Below are 16813 nucleotides of genomic sequence, written 5' to 3'. Positions count from 1 at the left end.
TGGCAGATGAGGATGAATTAGAGATAAACGAGATCGGCCTGATGCCTGGATTTCTGCCAACGATGCTTCACGGCACAAGCACGTGAATGGGGGAAGCATATTGTGGAAGTAAGCTCCTCAAAGTCTGGGACTTTCCTTTTTAGGTATGTACCCACTAGTGCAGTGCTCTGAACACAGTACGGTTGATGCTGATTTTCTCACTTACTGTCAATAGAATCTTCCCCTGATTCAGGCTTCCCTTTTCTCGGGACCTCAGTGTCCTTTGTGAGGGAATATTTTACCATGCCCTCATTTACTTACCCCACTCCGTATCCCAACCCAGTGCAAAAAACAAAAAAAAATCCAAATAGTATTTGTTTACAGTGCTTTTAAAGAGCACTATACCAAGCATTTGGGAGAGCCAACACACACAAACATAGAAATCTGAGGAAGCATAGTATTGGTGAGTTAATAGTAAGTGTAGTATTTGCTAAGCACTTACCATGTACTGAGAACTGTACTAGATACAAGATAATCAAGTCAAGCACAGTCCCTGTCCCACAAAGGGAGGGAAAACAGGGGTTGAATCCCCATTATACAGATGAAAAAACAGACTTTCCCAAGGTCATACAGCAAGTGGCAGGATTAAAACTCAGGTCACCTGACTTCCAGTTCCATTTTTTTTATTTTTTTTTTCATATTTGTTGAGCACTTACTATGTGCCAGGCACTCCTGCACTGCCATTAATCCACTATCCGATCTTGGCTCAATAGACTCCGTCCTCTCCTGGTTCTCCTCTTATCTCTCCGGTCGTTCTTTCTCAGTCTCTTTTGCAGGCTCTTCCTCCCCCTCCCATCACCTTACTGTGGGGGTTCCCCAAGGTTCAGTGCTTGGTCCCCTTCTGTTCTCAATCTACACTCACTCACTTGGTGACCTCATTCGCTCCCACGGCTTCAACTATCATCTCTACGCTGATGACACCCAGATCTACATCTCTGCCCCTGCTCTCTCCCCCTCTCTCCAGGCTCGCATCTCCTCCTGCCTTCAGGACATCTCCATCTGGATGTCTGCCCGGCACTCAACATGTCCAAGACTGAACTCCTTGTCTTCCCTCCCAAACCCTGCCCTCTCCATGACTTTCCCATCTCTGTTGACGGCACTACCATCCTTCCCGTCTCACAAGCCCGCAACCTTGGTGTCATCCTCGACTCCGCTCTCTCGTTCACCCTTCACATCCAAGCCGTCACCAAAACCTGCCGGTCTCAGCTCCGCAACATTGCCAAGCTCCGCCCTTTCCTCTCCATCCAAACTGCTACCCTGCTCGTTCAAGCTCTCATCCTATCCCGTCTGGACTACTGCATCAGCCTCCTCTCTGATCTCCCATCCTCGTGTCTCTCCCCACTTCAATCCATACTTCATGCTGCTGCCTGGATTGTCTTTGTCCAGAAACGCTCTGGGCATGTTACTCCCCTCCTCAAAAATCTCCAGTGGCTACCAGTCAATCTGCTCATCAGGCAGAAACTCCTCACCCTCGGCTATAAGGCTGTCCATCACCTCGCCCCCTCCTACCTCACCTCCCTACTCTCCTTCTCCAGCCCAGCCCGCACCCTCCGCTCCTCCGCCGCTAATCTCCTCACCGTACCTCGTTCTCGCCTGTCCCGCCATCGACCCCCAGCCCACATCATCCCCCAGGCCTGGAATGCCCTCCCTCCGCCCATCCGCCAAGCTAGCTCTCTTCCTCCCTTCAAGGCCCTACTGAGAGCTCACCTCCTCCAGGAGGCCTTCCCAGACTGAGCCCCTTCCTTCCTCTCCCCCTTGTCCCCCTCTCCATCCCCCCATTTTACCTCCTTCCCTTCCCCACAGCACCTATATATATGTATTTTTATACATATTTATTACTCTATTTATTTGTTTATCTTACTTGTACATATCTATTCTATTTATTTTATTTTGCTAGTATGTTTCGTTTTGTTCTCTGTCTCCCCCTTCCAGACTGTGAGCCCGCTGTTGGGTAGGGACCGTCTCTATATGTTGCCGACTTGTACTTCCCAATTGCTTAGTACAGTGCTCTTTACACAGTAAGCACTCAATAAATACGATTGATTGATTGATTAATCAAGCAATGGTATTTATTAAATGTTCACTGTGTGCACAGCACTGCACTAAGTGCTTGGTAGAGGGGGGAAAACAAAAGGAGTAGATATGATCCCAGCCCTCAAGGAGCTTATAGTATAGAGGGGAAGACAGACATACCAACAAATTTCAGGTAGGGGGAATAATAATAATAATAACAATAATCCCAAGCACTGTACTGAGTGCTATGGCAGATACATGATAACCAGGTTCTATGTGAGGCTCAGTCTAAGTAAGAGGGAGAATAGGTGCTGAATCCCCATTTTGCAGATGAGAGAACTGAGAAACAGAGACGTTAAATGATTTGCCCCAGGTCACACAGCAGGTAAGTAATGGAGTCGAGATTAAACCCAGGTCATCTACCTCCCAAGCATATGCTCTTTCTAGTAGGTCACAAGCTAGTAAGCACTTAAGAAATATCATTATTATTATTATTATTATTATCACCACCAAAGGCCCCACTGCCAAGATCATGGGAAGGGGGTAGGGAGAGTGAAAGCATCAGTATGTGAAGATGGAGAGAGACAGGGATGTGTTATGTAAAACTGGGGCAGTGAGGGGAGTTGCATTCTAAAGCATTCACCTCCAGGGGAAGCCATGTTAAATCCAAGATTATCTTGATTTCGGTGGAATTGAGTATTTCCACTCCTGGGTTCCCCTCCCTTTCCTCCCATTCCCTGGGCAAGATCTGGTGCAGCACAGTCATATTTATTATTATATGTGAAATAGTAAAATGGAAAGATCAAGCATGCAATCTCACCTTTGTGACCTAGAAAGAATGAGGTTGAATGAGATACCGTATGTGAAAGTTTGATAAGTCGTGAAGAATCATGAAAAATTCCCAAAGCCGAGGGACTGCGTCGGACCTGATTAATTTGTATCTCTCCCAGTGCTTGGCATACAATAAGTGCTTCATAAATACCACAATTATGATTATTGCGATTAATAGCTTCATTGTTTTTAAAATGGTATTTGTTAAACACATTATTATGCGCTAGGCACTTTACTAAGTGCTGGCATAGATCTAAGCTAATCTGGTTGGACGCTGTCCCTATCTCAGGTGGGCACCCAGTCTTAATCCCCATTTGGCAGATGAGCAAACTGAGGCCAAGAGAAGTTAAGTGATTTGCCCCAGGCCACACAGGACAGGTGGTGGTGCCAAGACTGGAACCCAGCTCATCAGACCCAAGCTTTTTCCACGAGCCGCGCAGCCTTTGCCTCCCATCGCCACTTCCACCACTCCGCCTCTTGTCTGCTGTGTGACTTTGGGCAAGTCACAACTTCTCTGTGCCTCAGTTACTTCATCTGTAAAATGGGGATTAAAAGTGTGAGCCCCACTTGGGGCAACCTGATTACCCTCTATCTCCTCCAGCGCTCAGAACAGTGTTTGGCACGTAGTAAGCACTTAACAAATACCGTAATTATCATTATTATTACTAATTATTGTTCCACAAGCTGGAATGGGCAGGAGCAGAAATGCTCATGGTTCGGGAGCCTTCCTCCAGGAGTCCGACAGTCCCTACAGCCTATGATTCATTCATTCAATCATATTTACTGAGCGCTGTGTGCAGAGCACTGTAATAAGCGCTTGGGAAGTACAAGTTGGCAACATATAGAGACAGTCCCTATCCAACAACAGGCTCACAGTCTAGAAGGGGGAGACAGACAACAAAGCAAAACATGTGGACAGGTGTCGTATGATGCCCACCTGACCAAGAAGCAGCATGGCACTTAGTACAGTGCTCTGCACACAGTAAGCGCTCAATAAATACAATTGATGATGGCCTATTGGATAGAGCAAGGGCCTGGAGTCCCCTTCTAGACTGTGAGCCCGTTGTTGGGTAGGGACCGTCTCTATATGTTGCCAACTTGTACTTCCCAAGCGCTTAGTACAGAGTTCTGCACACAGTAAGCGCTCAATAAATACGATCGAATGAATGAATGGAAGTCAGAAGGACCTGGGTTCTAACCCCAGCTCTGCCAATTGTCTGCTGCATGACCCTGGGCAACTCACTTCACTTCTCTGGGCCTCAGTTTCCTCATCTAGAAAATGAGGGTGAAGACTATGAGCCCTTTGTGGCACAGGGACTGGGGCCAACCAGATTACCTGGTATCTACCCCAGTGCTCAGAACAGTGTCTGGAACATAATAGGCTCTTAAGAAATACCATATATTATTATTAACCTCACTGCCTGCCCCACACCTTCTCATTTCTAGACTGTGAGCCCACTGTTGGGTAGGAACCGTCTCTATATGTTGCCAACTTGTACTTCCCAAGCGCTTAGTACAGTGCTCTGTAAATACACAGTAAGCGCTCAATAAATACGATTGAATGAATGAATGAATGAATCTCCCTCACAGGAAGGCACAGCTGCTCTTGGCTTGAATTCAAAAACTGTGTCTGGAGCTGTGGGGAGTTGGAGGACTGTGAATGTGCAATTTGTTGTTGTTTTATTTCCCTCTATAACTGTTGTGAGTATCTGTTTACCTCCATTAGAGAAGCAGCGTGGCTCAGTGGAAAGAGCACGAGCTTTGGAGTCAGAGGTCACAGGTTCGAATCCCGGCTCCGCCACATGTCAGCTGTGTGACCTTGGGCAAGTCACTTAACTTCTCAGAGCCTCAGTTACCTCATCTGTAAAATGGGGATGATGACTGTGAGCCCCACACGAGACAACCTGATCACCTTGTATTCCCCCAGCGCTTAGGACAGTGCTTTGCACATAGTAAACGCTTAACAAATGCCATTATTATTATTATTATTTAGATTGAGTCCTTTCTCATCTATTTACCCTGGAGTATTATTATTATTATTTAGATTGTGAGTCCTTTCTCATCTATTTACCCTTGAGTAGGTGCTTCTTCAATACCGTTACCAGTCTTAAGGCAACTCTCTCCCAACTCTCCCGCTCCTCATCTCTCCCAGATGAGACGCTCCCATTGATCTCAGGGAGTGAGAAAGGTGAAGGAAATGAATAAATAGGTTTGTTGCGATCCATGTTGAGAATCTTGGGGGTCATGAGGCGGGCAATGCCCAAAGGGCATTTCCCTTTCTAGTCGGACTACCCCTGCCTTGAATATTGGTGGAACCCTGAAGTCAGGTGTTCTCTGATAGCGGTATTCTCCCCCAAAACAGTAGACACTTTCCCTGACAATCCGCAAAGCTATTCATGCACCAGTAATCAGGAAGCAGCCTGGCTTGGGACGCAGAGGACCTGGGTTCTAATCCGCCACTTGTCTGCTGTGTGACCGTGGGCAAGTCACTTCACTTCTCTGGGCCTCAGTTACCTCATCTGTAAAATGGGGATTAAGACTGTGAGCCGAGTGTGGGACAGGGGACTGTGTCCAACCTGATTTTCTTGTATCTATCCCAGTGCTTAGAACGGTGCCAAGTAAGCACTTAAATACTATATTATTATTATTATTATTATTCACTCAATCATTTATTGAGCACTTACTGCATGCAAAGCACTGTACTAAATGCTTACTCCTATGCATTCCACAGATTCCCACAATTCCTAGGGTTCATTCACTAGACTGTAAACTCCTTGAGGGCAGGGATATGTGAGCCCGCCTTCTAGACTGTTGGGCAGGGACCGTCTCTATATGTTGCAAACTTGTATTTCCCAAGCGCTTAGTACAGTGCTCTGCACACAGTAAGCGCTCAATAAATACGATTGAATGAATGAATGAATATCTACCAAGAGCTTTGTACACAATAAATACTTTAAATACCATTTCTACTACTATGTGCAGAGCATTGTACTAATTGCTGGGAGATCAGTGTGGTCTAACAAGGAGAGCACAGACCTAGGAGCATAGGACCTGGGTTCTAATCCTGGCTCCACCACTTGCCTGCTGTTTGACCTGGGGAAAGTCACTTCACTTCTCTCTGCTTCAATTTCATCATCTGAAAAATTGGGATTCAATACCTGTTCCCCCTCCTACTTCGACTATGAGCCCCATGTGGGATAGAGATTATGTCCAACTAGATTAATTCGTATCTACCCCAGTACTTAGAACAGTGCTAGGCATGTAGTGAGCACCTGCCAAATAGCATAATCATTATAATTTCAATATACAGGTGGAAATTAAACAAGATCCCTGTCCCCTTAATCCTGGCCATCACCAGGAAGTGGAAATTAGAAAAATAATTGTGGTATTTTCTAAGCAGATACTTTGTAATAATACTAATAATACTTACAGTATTTGTTAAGCACTTACTATGTGCCAAGCACTGTTCTAAGCGCTGGGGTAGATACAAGATAATCACACTGTCCCACGTGGGGCTCACAATCTTAATCCCCATTTTACAGATGGGGGAGCTGAGGCCCAGAGAAGTGAAGTGGCTTGCCCAATGTCACACCTCAGACAAGTGACAGAGGCGGGATTAGAACTCATGACTTTCTGATTCACAGGTCGGTGCTCTAGCCACCAGGCCATGCACAAAATACTATATTAAATCCTGGGATAGATACAAGAAAAACAGGTCGGACACAGTCCCTGTACATCTCCCATGCTCTTCAGCGTCACTCTGACTCACTCCCTTTGCTCTTTCCCCCTCTCCCCGCCCCACAGCATTTATGTATATATCTGTAATTTTATTTATTTACGTTGACGTCTGTTTACTTGTATTGATGTCTGTCTCCCCCACTCTAGATTGTGAGCTCCTTGTGGGCAGGGATTGTCTCTTTTTAGTGCTGTATGGTATTTTCCCCAAACACTCAGTACAGTGCTCTGCACACAGTTAGAGCTCAATAAATACGACTGAAAAAATACAGTTGACTATGAATACATGGGGCTCACAGTCTAAGGGGAGCAGCCCGGAGGAAGAACAGGTATTGAATTCCCATTTTACAGTTGAGGAAATTAATAATAATAATAATAATAATAGGATTTATTAAGCACTTACTATGTGCAAAGCACTGTTCTAAGCACTGGGGAGTTTACAAGGTGATCAGGTTGTCCCACGGGGGGCTCACAGTCTTAATCCCCATTTTACAGATGAGGCAACTGAGGCCCAGAGAAGTTAAGTGACTTGCCCAAAGTCACAAAGCTGACAAGTGGCGGAGCCGGGATTTGAACCGATGACCTCTCACTCCAAAGCCCAGGCTCTTTCCACTGAGCCACGCTGCTTCTCTGTTAATTCCCTGTTAATTCTTCACATTAAATGACTTGTCCAAAGTCGCACAGCAGGCAAGCAACAGAAGCGGCATTAGAACTCAGGACCCTTGGCTCCCAGTCCTGTGGTCTTTCCACCAGGATACTAGGCAATGATTCACACCATCCACCACCAAGGGTAGGGAAAAATAACATATGGCTTTTAGGAATTCCTTCTGCCGATCATCCTCCTCTTCCCACCCAAACCCTGTCTTCCCCCTGACTTTCCCATCTCTGTAGACAGCACCACCATCCTTCCTGTCTCACCAGTCCATAACCTTGGCGTTATCCTCAACTCATCTCTCTCATTCAAAATCTGTCATTAAATCTCTCCAGTTCAACCTTCATAGCATCGCTAAAATCTACCCTTTCCTCTCCATCCAACTGCTACCATGTTATTAATAAATAATAATAATGGCATTTGTTAAGCACTTATTATGTGCCAAGCACTGTACTAAGCGCTGGTCCAAGCAATTATTGGGAAGCAGTGTGGCTTAGTGGAAAGAGCCCAGGTTTGGGAGCCAGAGGTCATGGGTTTGAATCCCCGCCACACCACTTGTCAGCTGTGTGACTTTGGGCAAGTCACTTAACTTCTCTGGGCCTCAGTTCCCTCATCTGTAAAATGGGGATTAAAACGTGAGCCCCACCATGTGGCTCAGTGGAAAGAGCCCTGGCTTTAGAGTCAGAGGTCATGGGTTCAAATCCCAGCTCCACCAGTTGTCAGCTGTGTGACTTTGAGCAAGTCACAACTTCTCTGTACCTCAGTTACCTCATTTGTAAAATGGGGATTAAGACTATGAGCCCCCTGTGGGACAACCTGATCACCTTGTAACCTCCCCAGCACTAGAACAGTGCTTTGCACATAGTAAATGCTTAGTAAATGCCATCATTATTATTATTATTACCCACTTAGAACAGTGCTCAGCACATAGTAAGTGCTTAAATACCATGATTATTATTATTATTATTATTATTATTATTATTATCTCTATATGTTGCCAACTTGTACTTCCCAAGCGCTTAGTACAGTGCTCCGCACAAAGTAAACGCTCAATAAATACGATTGAATGAATGATCATTATTATCCCGCTTGATTACTACAACAGGTTCCTTGCTGACCTCCCTTCCTCCTGTCTCTCCCCACTCCAGTCCATATTCCATTGTGCTGCGTGGATCATTTTTCTAAAAGCCATTCAAGCCATGTTTCCCCACAGTGCTTGGCATATAGGAAGCACTTAACAAATACCGTCACCATCATCACCTCCACATCAAACAGAAACGTCTTACCATAGCCTTGAATGCAATTACCTTGCCCCCTCCTACCTTACCTCCCCGATTTCCTATTACAACCCACCCTGCATAATTCGCTCCTCTAATGCCTTCTTGCTTCATGTACCTTGATCTCCTCTCAATCACCGCTGACCTCTCACCATGTTCTGGCTCTGGCCTGGAACACCTTCCTTGTTCATATCCATCAGATGGTCACTTCCCTGCTTTCAAAGCCTTGCTGAAGGCATATCTCCTCCAAGAAGCCTTTCCCAACTAAACCCTCATTTCCTTTTCTCCCACTCCCTTCGGTATCATCCTTGCCCTTGGATTTGCACCCTTTATTCAACCCTCTCTCAACCCCTCAGCACTTATGTATGCATCCATAATTTATTTATATCAATGTCTGTCTTCCGCTCTATACTGTAAGCTCATTATGGGCAGGGAGCATGTCTATCAACTGTTCTATTGCACTCGGTATAGTGCTCTGCACACAATAAGCTTTCAATAATGCTATTGATTGATTTACCCTACCCAGTCTGTATTACTGCCATGGCAATTATTTTTCCCTTGAAGCTCTACATATGGTGAAGAGAAACTTCTCTTGCACAAGTCCCCTGGCTCAGAGAGCAGGTCACTAAATTTTACATGACACCCACTAAAGCATCCAGTAGGAAAACCCTGTCAAAAGGACCATAAGCCTTAAGTGCCATAGAATCTCTAGTCGACCAAATTCTGAGAACCAAGGGGGTCCAGCACAGTGTCCCGGACTAGAAACCCACCCAACATTGGATCGTTAGTCCCTCCGGGGAAAGTTTTCAGTTCTCCATCTCCCTGACCAGGATTAGCCCAAAATAATAAACGGCATCCAAGCTGTTCTTAAAAACATCCCCTTTGCACCCCAAAGATCCATTTCCCTGTCCCTAGAAGACCCTCAGCAGCAGGCTGGTCCAGTCACCTAACAGAAGTGTTCAGTGCACTGAGACATACTAGAGATACGTCCATCAGGGATGGTCGATCGGGAGGAAGTGTGGCCTAATCGAAAGAGCACGTGTCTGGAAGTTAGGAGAACCGGGTTCCAATTCCAGCTCTCCTACTGGCCTGCTGGGTGACCTCGGGTAAGTCCCTTAATAATAATAATAATAATAATAATGGCATTTATTGAAAGCGCTTACTATGTGCAAAGCACTGTTCTAAGTGCTGGGGAGGTTACAAGGTGATCAGGTTGTCCCACGGGGGGCTCACAGTCTTCATCCCCATTTTACAGATGAGGTAACTGAGGCACAGAGAAGTTAAGTGACTTGCCCAAAGGTAACCTCTCTGTACCCTGGATGGCTCTTCTTTTAAATGGGGACAAGCCAACCACTCGGTTTTCCTTGTAGATTACGAGAACTTTGTCTGATCTGATTATCTTGTAACTTCCCCAGTCCTTAGTACAGTGCCTGGCACATAGTAAGCACTTAAGTTTAATTTAAAAAAATAAATAAATACCATAACTAGGAGGCAAACACTTCTCTCTTCAATGATATTCTCTTTTCACCCCAACTCTCTCTGGCAATGGCTCCCCAAGGATCACTAAATACTCTTTTCCCAATTAAAATATTGAAGACAAATACAGGGTATTTTTAGCTGTGCCAAGAAAAAAATGCAAATCCCAAATCAAAAGGGGCTTAAGGGATGTTCACCGCTGAAACTAATCTTTCCTCCCTTGTATTTTATGTATCTGAAATACAAACATCTTACCTTGGATATTTCTGGGTAAGTTCTGATCAGGTGATGCTAACATTACTAAATCATTATTGATTTATGAAGCCCTTTTTTTAAAACAACACTTTCTCACGGTTGAGCGATTCCAAGGCTCCTGGCTTTCTAGCCAGCAAAAGACATTGTAAGATAAAAGAACTGACATTGCTACTAATTGAAAGGAATTTAAGATAAGGTGGCCAGTGTTGTATCTGACTTATGGGTTTCACTCTTCAAAGTGGCCTATAAATCTTTAAAATTAATAACTTAAAATCTTTAAAATAAATCATCTAAATATTTCAGTGAGAACTAAGTTTTTGATTTGCCATTTGCCTAGAAGCAAGCTCGACTGCATCCATTGAAAGCTGAAATGACTGGACAAATTCAAACCAAATTTCTCCGCACTGTTGAGGGCTTTAAGCTCAATTTTACAAGTTCAGTGCCCCTCGGTATCACAGATTCCTATGATTTAGGAAAGGGAGGTGGCAATTTACCACATAATTGAATTTGCTCCTAATTTTGAAGTACCTGAACGTACCACACATCTGAAATAAATGCAGTCCTTGAAAATAAATTGGCAGAACACTTGCAACACAAAAGCCTCTTCCCCAGAGTCGACCCCTAGAAGCCCATATCCCATTCACTTCAACGTTGGAGATAGCTTCCAGAAGGGATTGGAAAAGGCTAAACAATCTATACTAAATGCATACTGCAAAATTACTTTGAAACTCTAGGATTCTAAGAACAGTGCCTTAATACTGCCAGCAGTTTAGGCACTGCTGCAGGATAAAGTCTCAATGCGCTATCACTACTTTTTGAAAAAAAAAAATTATCCTGTCATGTAATGAAAAAAAAAAAGATTTTGATCCATCTCAATCTAGAAGATCATTCTTTCCACTGTTGCATTTAAATGAAACTTCTCGGAATGAAATCCTTACCAAAGGAAAACTCTTCCTTTGAACAACCGAAACCAATAAAAGCCAAAGTTGCCTTTAGAGTTAATTTCTCTCATACTGCTGGAGCTGACAGGTAATATAAACAACAGGACAGATAGTTTGTTTCCCCATTTTAGCCTTAAAAAAACAAAACCTCACATCCCCTTCAGGATGGTGAGGTTAAGTACGTTTACAACCCTGCGCTACTTTAAATTATACTAATTTTGACATCATTAAGTTTCAAGCTACTACAGAAAGTTTCCTTTCTTTGGGGTGATAAAATGGGTCTGTCTTTCCTGATCTACTTCGTGCCTTTTGGCTGACTGAATCTACAGTCCACTTAAATTAAGACTTTCAGTTACCACTGTTAGACCAAAGGAAATTTTTGTTTGTGCAAAATGCTTTCCACCAAAAATAACTTGTAGCTAAGATGGATACAGATAATATTTTAGCGAGCAGTTTTAACCACTGAAGGGGATATACTAAGAACCTGTCAGCAGGCTAGGTGCCATAAAAAGAGAGCACCCATAGTTTTCACTGAGAGAAAAACATCACTCATCATCTTTAGCATGATATGAGCAAAGCAAATTAGCCTAGCTATATCAACTTCATTCTGCTGTACTGGAAAAAAGCATTAGGAGATATGTACATCTTTTCCTTTAAAAAAAAAATCCTTCTTCCTAGGAAATGAAAAATGTAACTCTTACCTTTTTCTGGACTTAAGTTTTTATATACTTCGAGGTCTGCCATTAAATTTGAGATTCCTATACATTATTGTCCAGCGCGATAGAATTTCTCCCTGAAGGCAAAGCCTTTTTTTGCTTCACATCCCCACTGATCAAATAATTGCAAAGCAATCCCGAGTCCCGCACAACAACTTTGCCCTCGCCGTTCTTTATGGCCAGATGAAGTCTTCACAATCCATGCATAAGAGTGGTGAAAAGATAAATCCATACGATATTATTATAGAACTTTTTCCCAAAGTGAAAAGCACAGTCGGAGAGGAGCACTCTAAGCATCTGCTCGGTGCTGCCGCTATTGTAGGAATGCAGGGGCTGTGACTACTTTGGATATGAGACATGCATGCTTAGTACAGCGATTAACACCCTCAAGACGGTATGCACATTTAATGCCTTATGAAGTGGAGGTCTTTAAAAGCCAAAGAGATCCTCCTCACCTAGGGAGGTCGTTGAGAAGCCTCAATTATCATATTTCCAAATGAGTGACGCAGGCTGAATGTTGAATGCACACACACACATTTGAGCGCATAAAAAAAACTCACCATCTGAGGCAAAGACAATCCATTCTGAATAAGGTTGTGTTTCTAGAGCTATCTGCAGTGTATTTACTTGTGTGATATTTCAAGTTGTCATTTTTGGTGTGGTAGGTTTGAGCTTCCCTTGAATATTTTTCCCCCACTCCACACAGACATACACAATGGTGAGATGAAAGGCTGAAACATTTCCACCTTAAATAAAAAATGAGGCCATGATGCCCACAACCTAAACAGCAAGAAATGTTTTTTGTCTTATGGCATGTAAATGGCCCTGAGGAACGTTTCAGTCAGTAGTCACCACAGTCAGTAACCTTCGCTTTGGGTCACTTTGGTGTCCCTTCCCTCTAGTGCCCCAGGATGTGAGAACCTTCATGCTTGGGCTAATTCAACATCCCTGCAGTTGAGGCGATTGAAATGAATTGGTTTGGAAAAGATGCGGTTCCTCATGGCTAATGTTGCCCTTCTGGCAACATTAGTCTAAATTCCTCTTTCCAAATGTGCATCACTGGCCTGCTTTGAGTAGCTTTTCAATGGAAACTGACAGATACTTCTTGGTTCTAGTCTTAGACATAAAGGCGCCAACCATAGTCTATTTTTTCATAACCAAGTTGGAGGGCACATAAGTTAAACCCAATCAGGTGCCATTTCCACTTCACTTCTCTTCTTGGTCATGCAACTCCTTTCCCTGTGAGACTTTAGTTCTTTCAAAATCACCAGCCTTAGCTCCTTTTCCGAACTCAGTTCTAGTCTGTTTCTCCCTCATCTCTCCCATCCTTATTGGAACTATTACCTATACATCTTTGTTCTTTCTCCTGTTAGGACTATTTTTTTTCATCATTTTGGTCTGCTGGTCTCCCCCATTAATCAATCATTCGAAAATATTTATTGAGCTCTTACTGCGTGCAGGGCACTGGGCTAAGCGCTTGAGAGAGTATAAAACAACAACATAATGACACATTCCCTGTCCACAACAAGCTTACAGTCTAGAGGCACTGTAAAAGGTAATCTCCCTGAGGACAGAGAATGCATGCCCTGCTTCTGGTCTATTCTTCCAGTGGCTTAGTACCAAGCTTCATCCCGAGTAGTTGGCCAAGAAATCCCTCTGATGGACTCAACAGCTTCTCCAACTCCCGCCCAGCTCTTCCTGATCCTATTTTCCCCACTTGCAATTGGTCTTTCCATCATGTCGCTCTGACTCCCAATCACCTTTCTCCCAAGCCTCCATGTCCCAACCTAATAATAATAATTGTGGTATTTGGTAAGTGCTTATATTGGCCAAGCACTGTTCTAAACACTGGGATAGTAACAAAGTAATCAGATTGGACACAATCCCTGTCCCACATGGGGCTCACAGCCTTCAGTCCCATTTTAGAGACGAGGTAACAGGCTCAGAGAAGTGAAGTGACTTGCCCAAGGTCACACAGCATAAATGTGGTGGAGATAGGATTAGAACCCATGTCCTCTGACTCTCAGGACCATGGCTCTATCAACTAGGTCACACTAGTTCCCTTACCGATCTCCCACAGGGCCCTGCAGTTTCCCTAAGGCTTCTGAGTGATTTTATTTCCACTGAAAAATGTGGAAATCAAGAAGTGCCACTCATTCATTCATTCAATCATTTATTGAGTGGTTACTCTGTGCAGAGCACTGTACTAAGCCCCAGACTGAACCCCCTTTTTCCTCTCCTCCTCCCCATCCCCCCCGCTCTACCTCCTTCCCCTCCCCACAGCACCTGTATATGTCTGCACAGATTTATTACTCTATTTTACTTGTACATATTTACTATTCTATTTACTTTGTTAATGATGTGCATCTAGCTTTATTTCTATTTATTCTGATGACTTGACACCTGTCCACATGTTTTGTTTTGTTGTCTGTCTCCCCTTCTAGACTGTAAGCCTGTTGTTGGGTAGGGACCGTCTCTATATGTTGCCAACTTGTACTTTCAAAGCACTTAGTACAGTGCTCTGCACACAGTAAGTGCTCAATAAATACAACTGAATGAATGAATGGCTACTAAGCTCTTGGGAAGTACAAGTCAGCAACATGTAGAGACGGTCCCTAACCAACAACGGGCTTACAGTCTAAAAGGGGGAGACACACAACAGAACATGTGGACATGTATCCCAAATATCTCAAAGTAGTACAGTTTCAAATCACTTTACCATTACAATGTCTCTCTAGCCCTAAGATAGCCACCAGTTGGAGCAGTATTAGACTGCAAGCCAGTCCCCTAGCCTGTAAACTCCTTGTGCGTGCTCAAGGAATTTGTTTACCGACTCTGTTATATTATACTCTCCCAGGTGCTTAATACAATGCTCTGTACATAATGAGCGCTCAATAAATACCACCTATTAATAGTAGTGTAGTGTGGCCTAGCTGAAAGAGTACAGAACTGGGTTCCTGACCCTGCCACTTGTCTGCTGTGTGACCTGGAGCAAGTAACTTAACTTCTCTATGCCTCGGTTACCTCATCTGTAAAATGGGGATTACATCTGTGAGCCCCAAGTGGGCCATGTACTGTGTCCAACCTGATTATCTTCTATTTACCTCAGTGCTTAGTACAGTGCCTGGCACATTGTAAGCATTTAAATACCGCCAATGAAGCCCAAAATCTCCCTCTGCAGGAGCAGTGTCTTCTCCACATTCTGTACTGTCGCAAAACAATTACAATAGCTATTGTTCAACAAGAAACTGTTTCAGCAAGATCAACTCTTATTTGCACCTCTTAGCCATCTTTCCCCTAAAAATGTTAGTGCACTTTCTGCTCATTTGATCTCCCCCAACAACCCTGCGTGTGCTTCAGTGGACTGTGAGGATATAGTGAGCTCCCTCTCTCAGTACCACCTCTTTCCAAACCCTCAAGAGTCACTTGGTTAATCGTATTGAGCTCTTACCGTATGCAGAGGACTGTACTAAGCGCTTGGGAGAGTACAACATAGCAATATAACAGATCAAGAGTTCTGGTCCACTCTGGGTGCCCTTAAAATGGCCAGTTGCAACCCCAGGCATCCACCCATCCTAACCGTAAGCTCACTGTGAGCACTCAATAAATAAGATTGATTGACTGATCCGCCCGAGACTGCAGACCAGACCTTTCTAAGAGTCCTGGACGAGACTAGACCTCCTGGGAAGCAACACTCTGAGGTCAATCAAAATATCAAAGATGAGGAGGAAAAGACTAAGTTCATATTTTAGATTTTGCATTTCGAAATGTCAGCTAGTGGCGTGTTGGGATTCAGCCCTGGAAAAATCAACCCTCAGTGAGGACGGGCGTATAACGGACAGCTCTGAGGGAGGTCGATCGCTAAACAATTAGCCCTGCAGTTGTAAAGTATTCACAGAAGAATCACATATCATGTCAAATCAGAGTTGGAAGGGTTCTCCTTGGCCCACGTGGTATGATGCTAAGTGGATATCCGCTGCAAACACAACTCCACCGAACCGGGTCGGAGAAGTCCCGGAGAAGAAGACTTGGAATCTTTGGGATTTTCCCTATGACATCTTTAAAATAAAATCAAAAATGCAACCCCATTCCCTAAAAGAGAGGGAACTACAAGAACAGCAACCCAGTGCAGTGGGGGAAGATTAACCAAAAATCTTTCTGGAAACACTGACAACACGAGAAGTATAAGCCACTGCTTCCTACCTAAATTCCAAGTGTGGGTTTAGCTAGGAAAAACGGGGTCAGCAATTAAACTGGCTGATCAGTCTGCAAGATGGTTTGGCTTAGCTGGCAGCCCAGAGAATCCTGCTCCATCATTTGAGGGAGGAAATTTTACACTTCAACAGTTTGCCCATCGCACCCAATATCTGAACTGCCTCTCTGGAAACTCTCGGATTAAACAAACCCCACTGACGGAGAAACTCTTTGTTGCACATTTTAAACAGATCAGCACTACGAAAGTTCAAATTGTGCCACACCTTTACTTTTGTTATGCTCCAAGGTGTTGAAATGAGACATCCTTCAAGTTGACAGCATTTTTAAAATGACGCCCCCTCAATGATTTATTGATCTTCACCTCATGAGGCCTGACTTCAAAATAAAAATTTTCAGGATTTCTCAAGAGACATGTCTGCTTAAGAGTTTCATCATTTTAAGGTACATAGGTAAGCACTGAAATTTGCTGGAGGGTCGTCATTTTAATCAAGTTATCTGTACAATTCAAACTACTACATTGCATTTTTTCAAGGTGGGAAATCAAACACAATCGTTCATGTCCGACAGGTGGATTTGACTCACTCTGCTCTCGCTGTCAGATCCAATTGAGCCTACACAAGAATTCAGGCAAAGCCTACAGACTCCAGTTAGGCTAAAGTCATC

The 16813-nt window shown here is 43.9% G+C and overlaps 1 protein-coding gene across 3 annotated transcripts in view; it reads right to left on the bottom strand.

Moving 5' to 3' along the window:
• PLCH1 (phospholipase C eta 1) overlaps positions 1–16813 on the bottom strand; it is a 232013-nt gene that overhangs the window by 183752 nt on the left and 31448 nt on the right. Inside the window, exon 1 of one of the 3 annotated variants that reach the window (XM_038747573.1) lies at positions 11921–12175. The exons of the other annotated variants lie outside the window; for them this stretch is intronic. Coding sequence (XP_038603501.1) covers positions 11921–11963 — 43 coding nt within the window. The 5' untranslated portion in view covers positions 11964–12175. Of the gene's footprint in view, positions 1–11920; positions 12176–16813 lie in introns of those variants that run through there. 3 annotated transcript variants of the gene reach the window in all.

This window comes from Tachyglossus aculeatus, chromosome 1, assembly GCF_015852505.1.
Source record: "Tachyglossus aculeatus isolate mTacAcu1 chromosome 1, mTacAcu1.pri, whole genome shotgun sequence".
In the NCBI taxonomy this organism is placed as follows: domain Eukaryota; kingdom Metazoa; phylum Chordata; class Mammalia; order Monotremata; family Tachyglossidae; genus Tachyglossus; species Tachyglossus aculeatus.
This window is presented reverse-complemented; position numbering and strand designations above follow the sequence as displayed.